Genomic DNA, 20452 nt, shown 5'->3' with positions numbered 1-20452 from the left:
TTGTCCTCGTGGGTGTCGCTGGGATAGCACTGCTCCAATTGCCACACTAATGGCATCTGTGTCCAAAATGTAAGGCAATTTGGAATCCGGAGGTGCAAATATGGGTGCCTGGCACAGGGCAATCATTAGGTGATTAAATGCCTCCTGTTCCTCTACACCCCACTGAAAGGGTTTGTCTTTGTGCAGTAACTGGTGAAGGGGTGCTGCTATTGAGGTAAAGTCTAGAACAAAGTTCCAGTAATAAGATGCCAGGCCCAAGAACTCACAAACTTGCTTCAGTGTCTGCGAAATCAGCCAAACTCTTACCGCTTCCAGTTTATCCTTCTCTGTGTGGAGTCCCTTGCCACTCACACTGTGACCCAAGAATGAAACCTTCTGGCACAGTCAGCAACATATTTCTGGATGTAGCTTCAGGTTCGCCTGCTACAGCCTTTGGAAAACCTCATGCAATGAACTTAAAGCATCGTCAAAGGTCTGTACATGCACCAATAAATCAGCCAAGTACTCTACTGTAGACACTGTGAGCATGGAATACCTGCAAGCGCTCTGTTTATAAGCCATTCAAAAGTGGCCAGCGCACTTTCTGTAGTGAATGTCAATGTCAACTTTATTTATATAGCATATCTAAAACAACATAGGAATGCTGTGGCCAAAATGCTTTACAATAATAGAATTAAAGAAAAACATACAATTAACATGAATAACATAAATAAAAATAAAATAAATTCCATCCATCCATTTTCTAACCCGCTGAATCCGAATACAGGGTCACGGGGGTCTGCCGGAGCCAATCCCAGCCAACACAGGGCACAAGGCAGGAACCAATCCTGGGCAGGGTGCCAACCCACCGCAGGACACACACAAACACACCCACACACCAAGCACACACTAGGGCCAATTTAGAATCGCCAATCCACCTAACCTGCATGTCTTTGGATTGTGGGAGGAAACCGAGCGCCCGGAGGAAACCCACGCAGACACGGGAGAACATGCAAACTCCACGCAGGGAGGACCCGGGAAGCGAACCCGGGTCTCCTAACTGCGAGGCAGCAGCGCTACCACTGCGCCACCGTGCCGCATAAAATAAATTAACATAAATAAAATAAATAAATAGATGTAATGTTACATAATCACAATGAGGAAACCATCAGTATTACTGAAGGTCACGGAATGCAAGTGAATAGAAATGAGTCTTTAATCTTGTTTTGAACAGTTCAATTATAGACGACTCCTTTATATGATGAGGTAAAGAGTTCCACAGGCGAGGAGCAGCAGCTGCAAAAGCCCTGTCCCCCTTAGTTTTACACTTGGTACAAGGGATAACAAGAGACAACTGACCAGAAGAAGATCTAAGCACTCTAGATGGCTGGTGTAAAGCACACAATTCAGATAAATAGGCAGGAGCAAGTCCATGTAAAGATTTAAAAACTAGCAACAAGATTTTCAAATCAATTCGAAAACTGACAGGCACCCAGTGTAATGAAGCTAATATTGGAGAAATAGAGTCATACTTTCCTGCCCCAACCAGAAAGCGAGTGGCAGCATTCTGGACCAACTGTAACCTGTGTATCAGGGATTTGCTAATCCCAGAATACAGTGAGTTGCAGTAATCAAAGCAAGAAAAGATAAAAGCATGAGTAGCTTTCTCAAGATCCCTAGAAGATAAAAAGGCTTGATCTTACCTAATAGACAAAGCTGGAAAAAGCAACTCTTGAGTACAGAATTAACTTGTTTCTCAAAAGAGAGGTTACTGTCAAAGATAACACCAAGATTGCGGACTTGAGGTTTGCAAAAGACAGAGAAAGAGCCAAGACGTCCAAGACCATGACCATTTACATTGGTAGATTCTCACTGAAGGCATCAAAACTATGAATGAACACATGTGGAGTTATGTACTTAACAAAAAAAGGTGAAATAACTGAAAACATATTTTATATTCTAGTTTCTTCAAAATAGCCACCCTTTGCTCTGATTACTGCTTTGCACACTCTTGGCATTCTCTCGATGAGCTTCAACAGGTAGTCACCTGAAATGGTTTTCACTTCACAGGTGTGCCTTATCAGGGTTATTTAGTGGAATTTCTTGCTTTATCAATGGGGTTGGGACCAGCAGTTGTGTTGTGCAGAAGTCAGGTTAGTTAGACGATCATTTATTTTTCAACAGGACAATGACCCCAAACACACCTCCAGGCTGTGTAAGGGCTATTTGACCAAGAAGGAGAGTGATGCAGTGCTGTAAATGGTCATGAAAATAAAGAAAACACATTGAATGAGGAGGTGTGTCCAAACTTTTGGCCTGTACTGTACTGTATATAGAGAATACGATAGGACCCAAATTGGAACACCACATTTAAGAGGAGCAGTAGACGAAAAAGAGGAATTTAAAGTCACTGAAAAGTGCCTACCGGTTACATATGACCTGAACCAGTTAAGAGCATCTCTTTTAAGCAGCAATATATCATGGTCAATAGTGTCAAAGGCAGTAGGCAGGTCCAGGAGGACAAGGACTATACTATTTTTTTGCACCGGGGTAGTTCCCCATGCCAGTATCCACTTTGAAGATCTAGCGATGAAAACTAACATGACCCTGCAATGAGGTCCAAGGACTCATCTATGTGTGGCACTGGGTAGGAATTCTTACATGTGATGGTATTTAACTGCCGATAGTTTACACAAAATCGCAAGTTACCATCATTCTTTGGGGCTAGAACAACGGCTGATCACCAGTCTGAGGGCTCTGTAATTCTGGCTTTCAACATTTGCGTGATCATCTTTTCACTGTCACCTATTGAGACAGTGGAATGCAGCGATGGCACTGTTTGATGGGAGCTGCATTGCCTGTGTCAGTCTCATGTTGTACCAGATGCGTCTGTCCAAGGTCCTGTGGAGTGGCAAACCTATCGTGATATTCCAGCAGAAGATCTTGTAGCTCCTGCGTCTTAAGATGATGTGAGTCCTTCATAACTGGATGCCCACATTGACTTCAGAGTGTTGTTACAGGCATGTGTAGCACTCCGTGGAAGCGGGAGATCAGTGGCGATGGCCCGAGTCTCTGGATATAAAGGTGGCTCCAGATGTTCCCTGCACCCTAAACGTGTAAGGGCTGTACCATCTGGAAAAATTATAGGACGTTTACCACGGTCCAGCTGTTGATTAACGTTTTCCATTTGTAAAAAGTTCAGCCCCAGTATGTAGGGGTCTTTGATGTCTGCCACCCAAACTCTTTGAGTCCACCATTGCTTTCCTATTTAAAAACTTACTACAGCCTCCTCAAACATGGGTGCAGCTTCTCCAGTTGCATTGGTAAAATGGGTCCTCATGGCTGTCAGCTGCACCTCTGGAAGGAGTATATCTGGCTGTATAATTGTTGTGGTGGCCCCCTTGTCAATCAGCACCTTTATTACCCAGCTGCCAACCTAGATGTAAAGATGGCAATAGTCTCCATCTCACAAGCATCCTGAGGTCATAGATAGCTTCTTCTGGTCACTCTCATACCAGGTCAGTGCTTGAACGCTTTTCTATTTTTAGACTGAGCTATTTCCTCTTTTAGGGCAGAATTTTCATATGTGGCCCAGGTGGTCGCATCACCAGTGAGAATGCAGTGTTGATCCAAATAAGGACCTGTCTCTGTTCGAGGAGGAGATCTGACCTCTCCTTCAGTGGATTGAACTTGCTTGATTATTGGTATTCTGGTTGTGGGAGCCGCTGTTCTTTGTGCTGATATCGGGCTGTACAGGTTTTTCAGCCAACACATGCTTGCATTCTTTTGTCTCCATCAGTGTCTGTTCGAATGTGACAGGGCGCTATAGACTGACCTGTTGTCTCAGTGATACTGGGGTGAAGCCCTTCAAGAACGCTTTTCATGCCAGATTGCTCTGCACAGCACGGAGAAAGTGTGAATACGTTTGTCACACTAATGATTGATTCTCAGCTGCAAATCTCCCCAGGCTCTCACCAGGAATCTGAGACTGGGAGCTCTGCTTCTCTTGCAATCCCATTCCCAGCGATGGCTCGTTACTCTTCTGTTGCCAGATCATCCAGTATTATTAGTGTCTCACCTTCTAATGCCGTGACCAGATGTACCGCTTGCTCCCTCAGTCCCCATCCATTACTAGCGGTGATAACAGTAAATCAGCTCCTTTAAACCTCCCATGAGCCTGATCCATTGTACTGGCCAACTTTCAACTCTTCTCCTCAGGGTACGAGGGCTCAGCCAGTCTCTGTGTCCCCTCTTGGAGGATAATTGTAGGACAATCCATCCGTTATTAGTAATTGACTACAATTTTCCTGTACTTTGTGCTCTGGACCCAAAGATGATTTCTGCAGACTGATATCAGTCTTCCCAGCCAGTGGTTTACAGTCTATCAGTCGATGGTACCAGCTTTCCATCTGAGGTCGTTTGCCAGTTCAGTCCGACTTCTCAACACCAATTATAATGAACAATGAGATGGAAAGACCAAGACACAATCCCAAAGGAAGTTAAGCCCAATAGTGAGCATGTTCATTCCACAACAGATAATTTACAGCTGACTTCTGGTAGACTCAAACTCCCACAAACACTGTAAAAATAATAGTCACTTCACTTGGCAGCAGGGGCATAGCCAGAAATAGATTTTAGGGTGGGCCTATGAAAAAATGGATGTTCTAGTTTTTAGTAAGAAATATAATTGTCAATGTCAATGTACTTTTCCGAAACACACATCTGTTCATACTGTGGTACATTCACATAACTGAATTATTGGGACCATGCAAAAGTTGACCAAAAATGATCAAGACCATCACATGTTGTTATGCCACGGCGCAACAAAGTATTAACATTAGGGAAAATGTCTGCAGTGTAGTTGTCAAGTACCTCCAAAAGAGATGACAATTTTTGTGGTCTTGTTTCCACTTTTATGTTAATTTGTTGGACTAACACTGTGTATTCTGCATCCAGGTTATTTATTCCATATAGCTAAACAAGGCTTTTTGAAAAGCCATGTCAGAAATAATCCCTCAGAATAAGAAACTATCTCTTGGTGTTTGTCGAAAATACTCAATTAAGCAACTTAAGGTTTTCCTAACTCTCTGACTACTACCAATCAGGGTACACATACACCGTAACATCACCCCTTTTTTTTATTTATTGAAAATTCAGTAAACCAATGGGATTTTACATACCACTTCAAAACTGAAGAAAAGGTAAAATAACAAATACCTAATGTGGAGGATTGCCGGCTTCTGGTTCCGGTCCTCACCCCCAGACCGCCAGGAGGAGCTCTCCCGACAGCAGGATCGTGCCCCGAGGTCCAGCAGGGCCTCATGGACTATGTAGTGTTTATACTCAGCCCTGCTGGATACCTTGGAGGCCACCAGGAGTTGCTGTAGGGGGGCTTGTGGGCTCTTTTGTGCCTTATAACCTGGGAGTACGTCACAATCACGTGACGGGAAGGAACAACGTGCTCCCGGGTTGAAGAAAAGGACTGTTTACCCTGACCTGGAAGGAATAAGGAACTGTGGACTGATTGGGCAGGAACACCTCCAGGTCAGGGGCTATAAAAGGACTATGGGTCAGTCCAGACACTGAGCTGAGCTGGGAGGTAGAGGGGCGAAGTGTCTGGGCGAGGAGGAGAGATTATTATTGTCGTTGTGTAATTTATGAGTAGAGTGGAAGGTGCCTGGTGCACTGTGCTAAAGAAAAATAAAAAGTCTGGGACTTTTACCTGGTGTCTAGCGTGTTATCTGAGGGTTCAAGGGAGCACTAGCGCCCCCTATTGCCACACTAATCAAGTACGAAATTGAATGGAAAATTTCATATACAATGAACTAATTGGCTGGGCCTTTGGCCAATCAGGGTGGGCCTTGCTGCACCCAGCAAGGCCCACCCTTCCTTACACCACTGCTTGGCAGAGGCGCAGCAAGGCCCACCCTTCCTTACACCACTGCTTGGCAGACTATTCCACTCTTGCAGTGTTATTGATCATTGTCCAGTGTCTTGTGTCATATCCCTTTTCCCAGTTACCCCGTTATCTGCAACTTTATGTTTATAATGCCATGGGATTGTCCACCTGCTTTCTTGGACTTCAAAGGTATAACAAGAATAGATCTAGGGGTTCTTGGAACAAGAGTACTTAGCACAGTTGTGTACACCATGCTGTCAATTGCCTGTCCAGAACTCTCCCATTTCTAGAGTGACCATGCAGGCCATTACTATACATATACTTAGGGGGCTTTTCTCCCTGCTCGCTTCGGTCGCCAACCCCTGGGCAAGCACTATGCACAAGCCACTTTGCGGTTCTGCCGCTCACGGATGTAGAGTTTAAGTAGATTGTTATTTTCATGAGAATTGTTACATATGCATAGTAGAAGTAACTATTTTACATTACAGTGAGTAATTAACCATATTAAAAAATAGTAAAATGTAAGCATTTAAAAGTAGATTATGTTTCATGTTGCGTTCGAGTTTTTCGTTGTGTTATACGATTTAGTTCTGTTTGGCTTTAAAATTAATGCGATATTGAATTTTGATTCTGTGCTTGGACTTACATTGTGACAACGCAATGTATAACTGCCCGTGAGATAATTTCATTTCTTTCTCTCTAATAAATAAACCGACTTTTTCGAATGTTTGTCTCTGATTTGTTAATTGTCTTTGCAAAATCTATTCTAATGGAAAACGGTTAACGTTTTAATACGAATGGCATATCAAGATCTCCTTTGTTGTCTAATGTTATCCGGGGAAGATGTACTACATTACCTTTCTTGGATACATCCTTCTTTTAACAGTAATTCGTGCGTTATAAGACTGGACTTGTTAACAGTTGTAGATATTCTTTCTGATATTGTAAGTTGTTGTTTTCATCTTCCGCACGATCACCACCAACAGCATAGTCTATTGATACACATTTAACCAATTTGCTGTGTATCCGTTTGACATTTTGGATGCATTTAACCAATTTGCTGTGTAACCGTTTGACATTTTGGATGCATTTAACCAATTTGATGTGTAACCGATTGACATTTTTGGTGTTAATTTGTTTGAATTCCTCGTTTCTCGGTGCAGGACTGCAAGTGTACTCATTTTTTATGTTGGTAACCCTTCGTGATTTAATTCTTCAATAAGATTTGGACATATTATGTCTTCTTTAATTGGGAACTTAAAGTGAGGAAAACATTAAAATGTAAAAGAGCTGAGAGCACAGGAAGTGTGTCTGACAAAAGCATTCACACGAATGAGAGTTGAGAGGACTGTGGTCTTGTTTGAAAATGTTTGAGAGGAGGGCATGACTTGAAAAAAATCTCTTTTCCAAAAAGTCTCATCTCCAAAAAGTGTTGTTGCGTTGAAAGATTTTTTTATATAATAAAGAGATAAGCTAAGCAGAAAATTATTATTTGTACCACGACAAGTTTTTGTTTAGTTATACTGTGAGTTTTTGTCACTGTTGTGGGTTTGACACAATACTGTAAGCAGAACTACCTTCCACAATGCATTTTGCCAGGGAGAAATTCTTCATCCCAAATTCTTCATGATCTCTAGATTGATAGAATACTACATTACCTTTCTTGGATACATCCTTCTTTCAACAGTAATTCGGGTGGTGGAAGACCGGACGGTGTTAATCGTTGTAGTTATTCTTCTGAATATTGTAAGGTGATGTTTTCATCTTCTGCATGATCACCAACAACTGTTTCAGCATACTCTATTGATACGCATTTAACCAATTTGCCGTGTAACTGATCGACAGCTTTCACGTTAATTCATCTGACTTCATCATTTCTCAGCGCTCGGATTGCCCATGTACTCATTTCTTCTGTTGATATTGATTTTGACATAATATGTCTTCTTGGGAACTTAAAGTGAGGAAAACGTACAAATTTATAAGAGCTGAGAGAATAGGAAATATGTCTGTCAAAAGCAATTCACAGATGTGAGTGGACCATGTGCATGTTTGAATATGGTTGAGAGGAGGGCATGACTTGAAACATTCTCATTTCAAAAGTCTTGTCTCACAGGACTTGAAAAAATCTCTTCAAAAAAAGTCTTGTCGCAGAATTTTTTAATATAATAGATAATATATATATATATATATGTTTGTGTGTATCAGAATCACATCCAATTTTTTGATGACTTGCCAAGTATAATGACATGACACACACACACAATTAAGTATACACCTGAGATAAATACAAGACATAAATGTAAACATATGAATTCAAAGTGCAAGAAATATACTGTATACACATTAAGTTTATGTAATTTTAGCGAATACCAAGTTGAGGCAAGGAAAAACGTACTATTTCTTGATTTAAACAGTGGTATAAACAAAAAAAGGAAGTTGATCAAGTGACATAGAGTGTCGGTGAAACTCGAAGGCTCAATTTCATAAAGTCGCACAGTGCCCAAAGTAAAAAAGTTGTCCGATATTAAAGTCGCCGTGAAAAGGCGAGTCGTAGTCCACAGTCTGAGTTTTGTATGAAAGCTTATTATGGTACAGAGAAAAGAAAAAAAAAAATAGGCACACAGTGAGAAAAAAGCTCGAAATGTCAGCTTTAATTTCAACATTTCCACTTTAATCACATAGTTTATTTTGTCATTAAAGTAGAACATCATAAACTTCATCTTAAAATCATTTAATTTACTAGTTTCTCAAATCCCATTGTAACTAAAGTAGCACATTAAATGCTTTGTTTTGTTTGTGTTCATCTATGTGCTCTGTGTGTGAATCATTACGTGCTTCTTAAATGGGCTTTCTCTTTCTTCGACAGGACACAGAATCCATTACATTTGTGATATTACAGTTCTCAGAATAATTTAAATACTGAGATGTATACTTGATATCATTTCAGTATTCATATCATATCAATTAAAGCATGTATTAAACATGGGAACACGGTGGTGCAGTGATACTGACGAACTGGCACCCCATCCAGAGATTATTCCTGCCTCCCACAGGATGCTTGCTGCGCCGTGCACAACCTTCAATGAAAAATTGATTGCTGCAGTACTGTCTCTTTCAAACGTACTAACCCCAGATGCTGTCCTTCCTTTTCTTTCTCCAAGTACCCAGTCGTTACACAATCAGCTCAGTAATAGATGTTAAGCCATCTGTAAGCTTAGAACTCCCGATTCTTCAAAACTTTTAAGGAATATTGAAATATCTTCGTAGTTCATGTTTAATTATTCTATCAATCTTTCCTTCCAGTGTCACTCCAGCCCCAGCAAGAATACAGCGCGAGGCAGGAACAACGGGGCGCCAGCTCCTTGCTAGCACTGCAACACCGTGTCCTCACATGTTTAATTATTAAAAATATAGATTATTTAAATGATGTTAGCATTTTATCTGTATAATGTAATAAACATATTTTGCTGCATTTCCTAAAAATGATATCGACATCTTATGTAAATACGCGCTTTATAAAGTGGAGCAGGTTGTGCAGTATTATAACTGTAAGCTAATGTGCTGTTAACATATGTGTCTCCCCGTTGCATATCCCTGAGCCGTATAAAGCTAGTTTATATCCTGGGCTGGGTGTATGGGAGTCACAGCAAAAATGACATCAGGCTTGTAGATGCACGTGGGAAAATATTTTTAAGTACACGGTGCTGCTGAAGGGACGGCCATGAATTTCAACAAGAGGCTGGTTACGCTTGTGCCAGAATAATGAACAGAGAGCTGAATATGACACAACCGGTCATCAAAACAAACGGTAGGCATGCAAAATATTTGAAATTCATCTGCCCATCATATAGGTCCCTGTTATGAATATATCTGTGCCCTGTGAAATTCAATTGTCCCTTCTGATTTGGCTCTGCACACTAAGGTGTGATTGTCACTGATCTCCTTGTGTTCGTGTATCTTTGCATGCCGCTTCTTTTTGATTTAACACATACTCCATGCAAAATGCCAGCCTGTCCGTCAGTAAACATGTGCGAGCAGCTGCCTGCCTGTTGTTTTGCCATGCACAGCGATATGGTGAAGTCTGTGTTTTAAGGTTGACGGTGAATTAGTGATTTTACTGGTCTGCTCCGTGATTGACGGCATACTGTAAACTTTGTCACTTTGTTAGTTGTTACTGTAGTCATTTTGGCATATGCACTATATGTTCTGTTAATAGTAAATTCTTCAATTGGGGCCCATCAACAAAGAAACATGGAAAATAAGATTTAGTTAAAAAAATACTTGACACCCAAAAATTCTGTACAGACATTTTAAAGACAAATCATTAAAATAAAAGTACCAATGCACTTTTCCCACCATACCTGGTGCCTTGCTGTTAAACATTTGTTCAGGTAGTTTTTTTCTGGGGGATGAGGAAACAATTTTCAACAAGAAAGGCATTGTTGTTGAATTCAAATTTCCCCTCTGTCATATGAGTGATTAAAACCATGTGAATAAAATAATTCTATAAAAAAATCCTTTGCCTGTCATGACAACCCCTTTAAATTTGGGGAGGATCTCATATTTCAAAAGCAAAACAAATCTTATTGCTGGTACTGTGCACCTTTTTGACTTTATGCACTTTGAGATGTGCCTGGGTCAGAGGTCTACAAAATGTTTATTTTTTATTTCAAAAGTGGAAAAGTATTGCCACTAACTCATTTTTATTATGCATTTTTGATGTGCCTGTGGCAGATGTGACCAAATGTAAAAGGGAAACAATGAATAAACATTACTTGTTTTAAAATGCTGTACATTAATTTGTGTTGATTTAAACTTTATCATTACCTGCTGCTTACCGGCTGCTGAAATTGTCTGGCCCAGCTAAATTTCTTGGTTTCAAAATCTGGCCTAACTGAAATTGTAATTGAATAACTCTGAAGTACAGTGACAGCTAACCAAAGTTTTTCTATATTCTTAAACAGTTCAGACAGTAAACAATTCAGGCTGAAAGTTTTTTGGAAACACTGTTGTGTACAGGCGGCACGGTGGCACAGTGGTAGCGCTGCTCCCTCGCAGTAAGGAGACCTGGGTTTGCTGCCCTGAGGGGGGGGTTTCTCCCTGCATGGAGTTTGCATGTTCTCCCTGTGTCTGTGTGGGTTTCCTCCGGGTGCTCCGGCTTCCTCCCACAGACCAAAGACATGCAGGTTAGGTGCCTAGTGTGTGCTTGGTGTGCGTGTGCCCTGTGGTGAGCTGTGGTGCCCTGACCGGGGATTTGTTCCTACCTTGCCCCCTGTGTTGGCTGGGATTGGCTCCAGCAGACCCCCGTGACCCTGTGTTAGGATAGAGTGGGTTGGATAATGGCTGACTGCCTGACTGACTGTTGTGGTATACTAAGCTGAGTTTGCAGGGCTTTGGCTGTGTTCATCCCAATGTTGTTCTGATAGCTGCCAGCCCCCCAAGCTGTATTGGAGGTATTTAAGTTGAAGTTAATAGTGCCAATGAACAATGGAGGGCAGCAGCTCATTAATATGATAATATTTCTATTGCAATGCAGCCATAGGATAGCAGTGTTCTAACAAGCTTAGATGATCAGCAGTGAAAGCTCTCTGAATATGATAACTGTTATAAGGCTGGGATACAGGAGATATGTTGAAAGAAACATGGCACACTGTAGTTCTTCATTGTAGTGCCTAATAGTTTTCAAAGACAAAAGTTATTCCTTCCCTTGAAGACCTAATTCCTGAACAGCAGCTGGGAGCAAGATTGTTCACTCTAATCCATCGTCAAGCACTCCAAAGTTTGACCTCTGTGGCGAAGTAGTACTCTGATCACCTTTAGGAGAACTCAAGGTAGAGAGTCACTGTAGTAGGCTTGACTGATACAGCAACAACAACAACAACAACAGCATTTATTTATATAGCACATTTTCATACAAACAGTAGCTCAAAGTGCTTTACATATTAAAGAATAGAAAAATGAAAGACACAATTATAAAACAAAATAAATCAACATTAACATTGAATAAGAGTAAGGTTCAATGGCCAGGGGGGACAGAAAAAACAAAAACTCCAGACGGCTGGAGAAAAAATAAAATCTGTAGGGATTCCAGACCATGATACCGCCCAGTCCCCTCTGGGCATTCTACCTAACATAAATGAAACAGTCCTCTTTGGATTTAGGATTCTCACGGAAGGGCTTGATGATGATGATGGTCACGTAGACTTCTTCCTTTTAATCCATCCATCATTGTTGGAGCATCATAAAGCTTTGAGTAGGTGGAGGTGGCGCAGGCCACCACCACAAAGAAACCGGAAAAAGAAACAGAAAAGAGAGTAGGGGTCAGTACCGATTTTAGAGCCACCATGAATAGTTATTATGATGAATTGAACATACAGAGTATCAGGATTAAGTTAAATTAAGATTAAAATGAAGTTATAAAAGGCCATGTTAAAGTAATGTGTTTTCAGCAGTGTTTTAAAGTGCTCTACTGTATCAGCCTGGCGAATTCCTATTGGCAGGCTATTCCAGATTTTAGGTGCATAACAGCAGAAGGCCGCCTCACCACTTCTTTTAAGTTTTGTTCTTGGAATTCTAAGGAGACACTCATTTGAGGATCTGAGGTTACGATTTGGAATATAAGGTGTCAGACATTCCGATATATAAGATGGGGCGAGATTATTTAAGGCTTTATAAACCATAAGCAGAATTTTAAAGTCAATTCTGAATGACACAGGTAACCAGTGTAGTGACGCTAAGACTGGTGTGATGTGTTCAGATTTTCTTTTCCTAGTTAGGATTCTAGCAGCTGCATTCTGCACTAGTTGCAAACGATTTATATCTTTTTTGGGTAGTCCAGAGAGGAGTGCATTACAGTAATCTAGTCGACTGAAAACAAACGCGTGAACTAATTTCTCAGCATCTTTCAGTGATATAAGAGGTCTAACTTTACTTATGTTTCTTAAGTGAAAAAATGCTGTCCTAATGATCTGATTAATATGTGATTTAAAATTCAGATTACAGTCAACAATCACCCCTAAGCTTTTTACCTCCGTCTTGACTTTTAATCCTAATGTATCCAGTTTATTTCTAATAGCCTCATTGTATCCATTATTGCTGATCACTAAAATTTCAGTTTTCTCTTGAGAAAATTACTATTCATCCATTCTGAGATACTAGTCAGACATTCTGTTAGTGAATCAATAGAATCAGGGTCATCAGGAGCTATTGATAAGTACAGCTGTGTGTCATCAGCATAGCTGTGGTAGCTCACGTTGTGCCCTGAGATAATCTGACCTAACGGAAGCATGTAGATTGAGAATAACAGCGGATCCAGGATAGAGCCTTGTGGGACACCATATCGGATATCATGTGTCTTCGAGTTGTAATTACCACAACTAACAAAATATTTTCTCCCTGTCAGGTAGGATTCAAACCAATTTAAGACACTGCCAGAGAGGCCCACTCATTGACTAAGGCGATTTCTAAGAATGTTGTGATCAATGGTGTCAAATGCAGCACTCAGATCTAAGAGGATGAGAACAGATAAATGGCCTCTGTCTGCATTTACCCGCAAGTCATTTACTACTTTAAATTTTTTACAGGGGATACTTCTTCTTTTTCTGGTTTCCTGTTAAGTTCATGAAACACACTGAGGTGATTTCTTTTGCACAAATTGCAAGGTCTTTTCAGAGTGCACTGTGCTGCCTGATGAAATCTGCCACATTTCTGACAGTGCTTGTTTGTCTGAATCCAATGTATCATTTTTTATTTATTTAATTTATTGAAAAGAGGGCACTGACCTAGGAACATTTCCAAGGACTCCCAATAAGGGCAGTTCTTTGGTTTCTGGTCAAGTATCTCTGTTGGTGTTTGCTTAGATGGTAACTGTAATTTGTGGGTCTCTGGTAATTGGTCAGTACAATGGAAGACAGTAGTTGTTCTGAGTTTATTCCTTTGCTGTTTACGCCAATCAGTCTTTTATGCTTTAAGATCTTGCTGAGTCTTTATTCTAGGTTGGCTTTCACCTTCCTGGTACCAGGATTCAAATTTAATCCACTTGTTAAGGTCTAGTAATGTGTATGTGTCACAAAGCTTGTGGAATATTTGTCTGCAGAGTGATGCCCTCATTTTTGGTGATAGCTTGGTGAGAAAACAAGCAACATGAGAACCTTAGCACAGTTCAGCCTCACCTTCTGAACCTCAGGATTTAAGTAACCCAACCAATGCTTCAAATCCTACTGAGTCACAGGGATGGATATTATGGGAATCCATTATAGTTGCTGTCTTTTTCAGAGCTAGTTGGTGAGGTCTTTCAAACTTCTCAATCAGTGCAGTCCTAGTGTCAGAATATGGGGTTGATGAATGAAGGTAAGAGTCTGTCACTAAGTGGGCCTCTTCTAGTTTCAAATGTTCTACCAGAACTTTATACTTGAAAAGTTCAGTAGCATCCTTAGGGAGGAGGTTACCCAATTTCAGTCTGGCAAACTCACTTTAATTACAATGTATGAAATCCAGAGTAGTTGTTTTTTGCCCCCTATATTGCATCTCGTGCTTAAAGTCTTGCTTAACAGCAGCTTGACTTGACAATGGTGTACAATTCCGTGAGTGTTCTTGAGCTGAAGAATTACGGATTATTAGCTGCTCTTCGTCTTGCCAATTGGCAATGGGTGAACTTCACATGCCTCTTATATCTTGTGTTTCCTGGTGAAAAACACTGAAGTGGTGGAGGATTAAAATAGTTTTGGGTTGATGGGTTTGCTATCACACGCTTCTTGAATTAAATAGTCTTCTTTATTAATAATATCAATTCATTCATCATGAGGGCAGGCAAGGACACACCATGGTATTGGGACAGTCACATCATGGCAGTGGTCCAGATGCTTTATCTGTTGGTTGTCTGTAGGTGAAACATTGACATAGCACTGGTATTTTGCCTGAAGTTTGATGACTTGAACGTTGAAGCAGTACCTCTCTGATGGCTATCGTTAAGTCTCTTCATCTCCTCTGGGGGTCTGTCAGTAGTTTTGTTTGCTGTGTCACAATTCCTGGTTCTCCTTCTGAAGTTTTTCTACATCCCAGCCGAACCTCCTTGGCAGGTAATCAGTGTGCCTTAATAGGCTAAGGATGCCTCCTTGTTCAGATCTACTGATCCTATCAACTGTTGTATGCCATGACTCTTCTTGTGAATTTGCTGAATCATATGGTATTGACCAAGTAGGATTTCAACTGGTATTAGGAATTCCATGATAGGATGAGCTAGCTCTGTGCTGACTGATAGGTGTCATCTTGGCAGTTCCCTTGAGTATGAAGATAGATGTACATGTATGGGTGAGTGGTGTTCTCTTCTCTTTCTTGCGACACAAAATCCTTCATTCTGCTGAAGGCAGCATCTAAGTCCATCCTCCTGATGACATCACTGCTCCTCCCTAACAGTTTTTATCTTGATTAGTTGCTGATTCAAACAACACTTTGATGGATGAGCTGAGAACAGAATCAGCAGCTCCTGTTGTAAATTGAACTCCCTCAGCTGTCACTAGAATTACATCTACTGCTGTGACTTTTTTATTATGGTATGTACAGTATGTTGATCTTCCATGTCAAGTCCGACTACTTTTTAAATATATTGTGAAATATAGGAAACAATACAATATTAGCATACCTTGTGCATTTACAGTTAAGATGTTATTTCACTATGATGTTTAATTAATAAAAAATTATGAGTTCATTAACTTTAGTTTGTAAATAATGGTTTGTCCATACAGTATTCATCAAAGCAGGCAGAGTGGTTTGGTAGCTAGAGTTTTTGTCTGTAAATAAGTTTAGTCTTTACTTCTGAATCTGTACCTCTAAGTAAGTCACTACACCTTCCTGTGGTCCAGTTGTAAAAAGTATTTGTAAAACAACTGTAGGTGTGCATGGTGTGTCTTATAGTGAACTGGCCTCCTGCATTGAAAGTAAGTGAAAAGTGACATGTTGGACAGAACTGCATTAGTCTGGAATGACTACTATTAGTACAAAATAATTTTTTTCTTGGTAAAAATTCAGCCTTCAACATATCAATCGTTGCTTTAATGTCTTACTTTATCTTTATATCCAGCCATTTTGCACACTGATGCATATCATTCAAAGTTTAAAGAATATATATGTGTATCTTAAATACATGAATGTCTTGTTACAGCCAACCTCTGTTCCCTTACCCTGTCACTCCACTGCATCATGCAGTAGAAGACAGAGCCAGACGGCCATCTCACAAGTGGATGTAGGACATCCAGAGAGCATCCCCATCAAACAGGCTGGAAAAAGCTGCCACCTCCTCCATGTTGTGCTTACCCTGTGCTTGACGACACTGGTGCTTGGGGGAGTGGCAGCAGTTACCTGGTACCTTTTGTGTGAGTAGAAGTACAAATCTTAAAGAATACAGACCTCTGTCTTTTGTTTATATTTGTAGTCTTTATCTTTTGGCCACAACCTGGTGAGTATAGCAGGAGTGTTGTGTTTTAATAAACCTCTAAAAATATGAGTTTTTGATCTCTTTGAATCTATAGAAATATTTGTGCATGTTTAATCTCAAAGTGTGTTGTGAGGCTGCACTTAATACCCGAATGGGTCGAATGGTTTCAGTGCTTATGTATTTTAATACATTCTTATTTGTCAAGGTAGCAGAAAGAGGTGACGTGTTACATGTTGGTTCAACATCAATGTACACCTGATAATACTACAGCTAGCTTATCAGCAAAAAGTCAAAAGAGAAAAGATGTGTGTAGTCTCATCTGTGAAGTCAACATTTAGAGGAAATGCCATTGACTACAGTTATAGAGTAAAATATTGTTTAACTTTTTTCAAATTCTGCCATTTCTAGCACCTACTATTTACTGCTTGGAGTTCCAGGGAGCTGGAGTCTGACCAGCAGTACCGTGCATGATGCCAACTCAATAGTCAAGAGCAGGGGTCTCCAACTCCCGTCCTGGAGAGCTACTGTAGCTGCAAGATTTCATTCTAACTCTTTTCTTAATTAGTGACCAGTTTTGCTGTTAGTTAACTATTTCCCTTTATTTTAATTAATTGACTGAATTGATTCTTTTTTCCTTAAATGGCACCTAAACATAAATTTGATGTGAAGTGAGCCAATAGATGAACAACTAAGTTGGGGCCTTAAACTCCAATCAACTTCACCTCATTCAGTTTTTTAATTTGAAGCCAATTCTCTTTGTTAATTAAACCCGTTATTTAATTCCATGGCACTCATTCTGCCATGGCAGACATTTCCGAAACTGTTGATTTTCTTTTTTAAGAGCACTGTCAAAATGTTTTGTGGACCTGAGCAGATCAACATTACTGAGGCCTTCACCTTTCTTTATTTTCAGTTATTTTATGATGGACGTAGGTTGTTGTTTATGTGTTGGTACATTTTGTGTCTTAATATTGTTTGGTTGCTAATTAAGGAAAAAAGAAATAATTAAGGGGCCTGAGTCTTAAGTTGTGCATCAATTAAAATTAAGGCAAAGAGTTAATTTGCAGCAAAATCTGGTCACTAATTAAGAAAAGGGTTAGAATGAAAACCTGCAGCCACTTAGCTCTCCAGGACTGGAGTTGGAGACCCCTGGTCTAGAGTGAAATGCCAGGGTGGCACTGGGCATATTTTCGCATAGGATTTTCCAGTATGGCTTTTGTCTATGAGCAAGAACCTGGCATTCATATTTGAACACAGGGAGAGATATCAGACACACGGCTGGCACCTAAACTGAGCTGCTACTGTGCCGCCCTCCATTTTGTACATTTCCACCAAGTTCTTCTTTTTGGTAGGTTTGCTTATGGAGTGCAGGCTTTTCAGTGAGTCTCATTAGAGCCATTTGCCCTCACCCTGCTGCTTAAGGTTCAAAGATGGCCTGATTTAGGCAGTACAAGGGTGTGTTGAGGCTTTCTCTTGATGACTGAGTAGATGAATCTTACAGGAGTATTTGGTGAGTTTGGTTTATGTTCAAGTCCTGCTCACTTGCTTTGAAAGTTCCTTGGTTTTCATGGTTGAGTAGCTTCTTGAAATGTATGGCTATGAAATGATGCCTTACAGGGCCAGCTGGTTTGACAAAGAAATCACAACACACTGATTTTCTTCTGCTAAGCAGGCATTTTGGCACAGTTCTTAAAAGAGTTAATGATTGGCAAGTGAAGAATCAAAGGATCTTCATCAATCAGTTCTTTGACAATTATCAATCACACATGCATCTGTTTTTCTTGAATGTGCATATATGTTAAATACTGAAATATGAAATAATTCTTCAGGGTCATGCTTATAATCTATGAAGTTGCAAAACAGATACATAACTGCTTGTTCAGAAATATCTTCCATCATGTAAAGTTTTATCAATAAAAACAGAATTGACATTGATCACTATACTTATGAGCATGTAAAGCAATATGCAAATATATATTTTCTCTTTTTAACAAACTAATAGTTTCTTGTTTGAAAGTTTTCTTTTTTCCTAATTTTAGCAGCTGAGCATTCATGTCCAAGAATTTATTTTGGAGGATCATTCCATATGATAAACATCAGCTATAACTTATCCCTTATGGACAAACGATCAGAGGAATTTAAAACTTTAGCATTGGACATTCAGGTTATTGTAAGTAACCTTCATTTGTATATTGTAAATGTATGTAGTTGGCCCTACATTGACCTGGTTTCAATTCTCAGCCCTGTCAGCCAAGTCTAGAAGCGTGTGCTCATGAACTAAGGCGATTGTGAGCCACTGTGCCTAACGATGATTTGGTATCTCACTCAACTTATTGTTTCCAATGCTATTAACAAATTTAGAAAACAAAAAGACTAAAACTATGGCTGGCCTACTGTAGAGTGTATTGTGGAGAGTGCAACACTTGTTATGTATTAAAAAAGAGGACTGCTCTTGCTTTGAAAGAGATTTCAGCTCTATTGAACAGCAAAATACAGGGTAATGGACACCCTCAACATACCAGGAGGCTGGTTTTCCTGTTTAAAAAATACCATACATACACTCTTCTTATAATTGTGTTTTAATGTTTATAAAAAAAAGTCTAAGGATGGAGTGCTGAAGAGAAATGACTTCTATATAAGGTGAAGGCGGATTGCTATTTAAAAAAGAAATTCTAGAGCTGATAGGTTATTAAATCTGAGAGACTTGAGAAATGGTAAAATCAAAGAAATTGTATAATTTTTCAGCTTTAACTCAAACCTCATTTATGCAGTTGAATTTAATTTACCTAATTGTTTTACTCCACATATTAATCATATATAATACATATAAACTTTTTTTCTTACAGTTTGAGGATGCATTTTTAAATTCAAAGTTGGCATGGCATTTTGAAAATGCAAGCATAAATGCCTTTAGGTGAGGTAACAATTACATAATTCTCCTATCTATCTATCTATCTATCTATCTATCTATCTATCTATCTATCTATCTATCTATCTATCTATCTATCTATCTATCTATCTATCTATCTATCTATCTCATTGTGATATACAGCCTGCATGATCTTACAGTACCTCTCACCATTTGCAACTGTATGCGCATTCATGACCCTCACTCTGCAGTTCACTGACTTATTTCAGATGGACACACTTAAGTACCAAATTGTTTTATTGTGTAAGGTCCTATTGTGACAGTATTTTCTAATTTTATACTGTTTATTGTGTAGACCTTACAATTTCTAAAATCTCATATACTTACCACTTTGTAATCAGGTGCTTTAGCACTTATTTCCCCCTTACCTTCCACATCTGTAACAGGCAATTAGACAGAGTAAAGAACCAGGCAGGAGTTAAGTCAGACATTTCATTATATATTGATAAAAATGCCCAAAAATATGAAGGAAACAGAATACAATGTTTATGTTGCCACCATACCCTAACAGCCTAAGTAGCAGTGTATCTTGTATCCATAGGTAGCTCTCAGCTTATCTTCAGTCTAGCTTGTTTTGCTACCACGTGGCCTTTCATGCCTCTCTCAGTATGGCTGCCAAGATGGCCTCCAATTCAAAACCAATCATAAACAGGCATACTTTAGACCAATGGAATTCAGGTACAACTCACCCCCCAGTTGCTTTGCTAGTCATTTTATGCCCCTTCTTGTAGGTGATGGCTTATAGGCTCTAGGTTCAAACACAGTCACCCTTGCCAAGCTCTTCTGATACATGCTCTATTACCCTCACCAAAAATTCCTCTCATCCTGAGTTAGTCGTAAGGACTTGGGGGGGTTGGTTAAGTAAACATCAAAGCACTGCTGTTCTCGTCATTAAAGTAAAACAGGCCTTCTGAAAATTATTACACTTGCTTTATCTTGTTTACAGATAAAGACATACAAAACATTTATCAACTTATAAAACTAAAAAAATGTAGACCATCTTTTCCTATAATACATGCAGTCATTTAAAGTGATATAAAGCTTCCTAGCAAAGCAAGTCAGTCTACTTTTTTTATAGTGTGATATACCCTACTGATCCACATGGATAAATTGTGCTCCGACATGCCGGTTATAGGTCATGTCTTAATTGCAAGCCTCCTAGGTAGAGATGGAATCTTTGGGAATCTTTTTATTCGATTTTGATTCATGGGGT

The 20452-nt window shown here is 39.7% G+C and overlaps 1 protein-coding gene across 1 annotated transcript in view; it reads left to right on the top strand.

Annotated features, from left to right (window-relative positions):
* LOC120524493 (suppressor of tumorigenicity 14 protein homolog) overlaps nt 1–20452 on the top strand; it is a 129144-nt gene that overhangs the window by 3750 nt on the left and 104942 nt on the right. Inside the window, exons 2-4 of the mRNA XM_039746328.1 lie at nt 16038–16248; nt 18350–18480; nt 19157–19224. Of these exons, the coding sequence (XP_039602262.1) occupies nt 16038–16248; nt 18350–18480; nt 19157–19224 (410 nt within the window). The remainder of the gene's footprint in view (nt 1–16037; nt 16249–18349; nt 18481–19156; nt 19225–20452) is intronic.

This window comes from Polypterus senegalus, chromosome 2 (assembly GCF_016835505.1).
Source record: "Polypterus senegalus isolate Bchr_013 chromosome 2, ASM1683550v1, whole genome shotgun sequence".
Taxonomy (NCBI): domain Eukaryota; kingdom Metazoa; phylum Chordata; class Cladistia; order Polypteriformes; family Polypteridae; genus Polypterus; species Polypterus senegalus.
The sequence above is the reverse complement of the archived record's forward strand: the minus strand, read 5'-3'. Positions and strand labels throughout refer to the sequence as shown.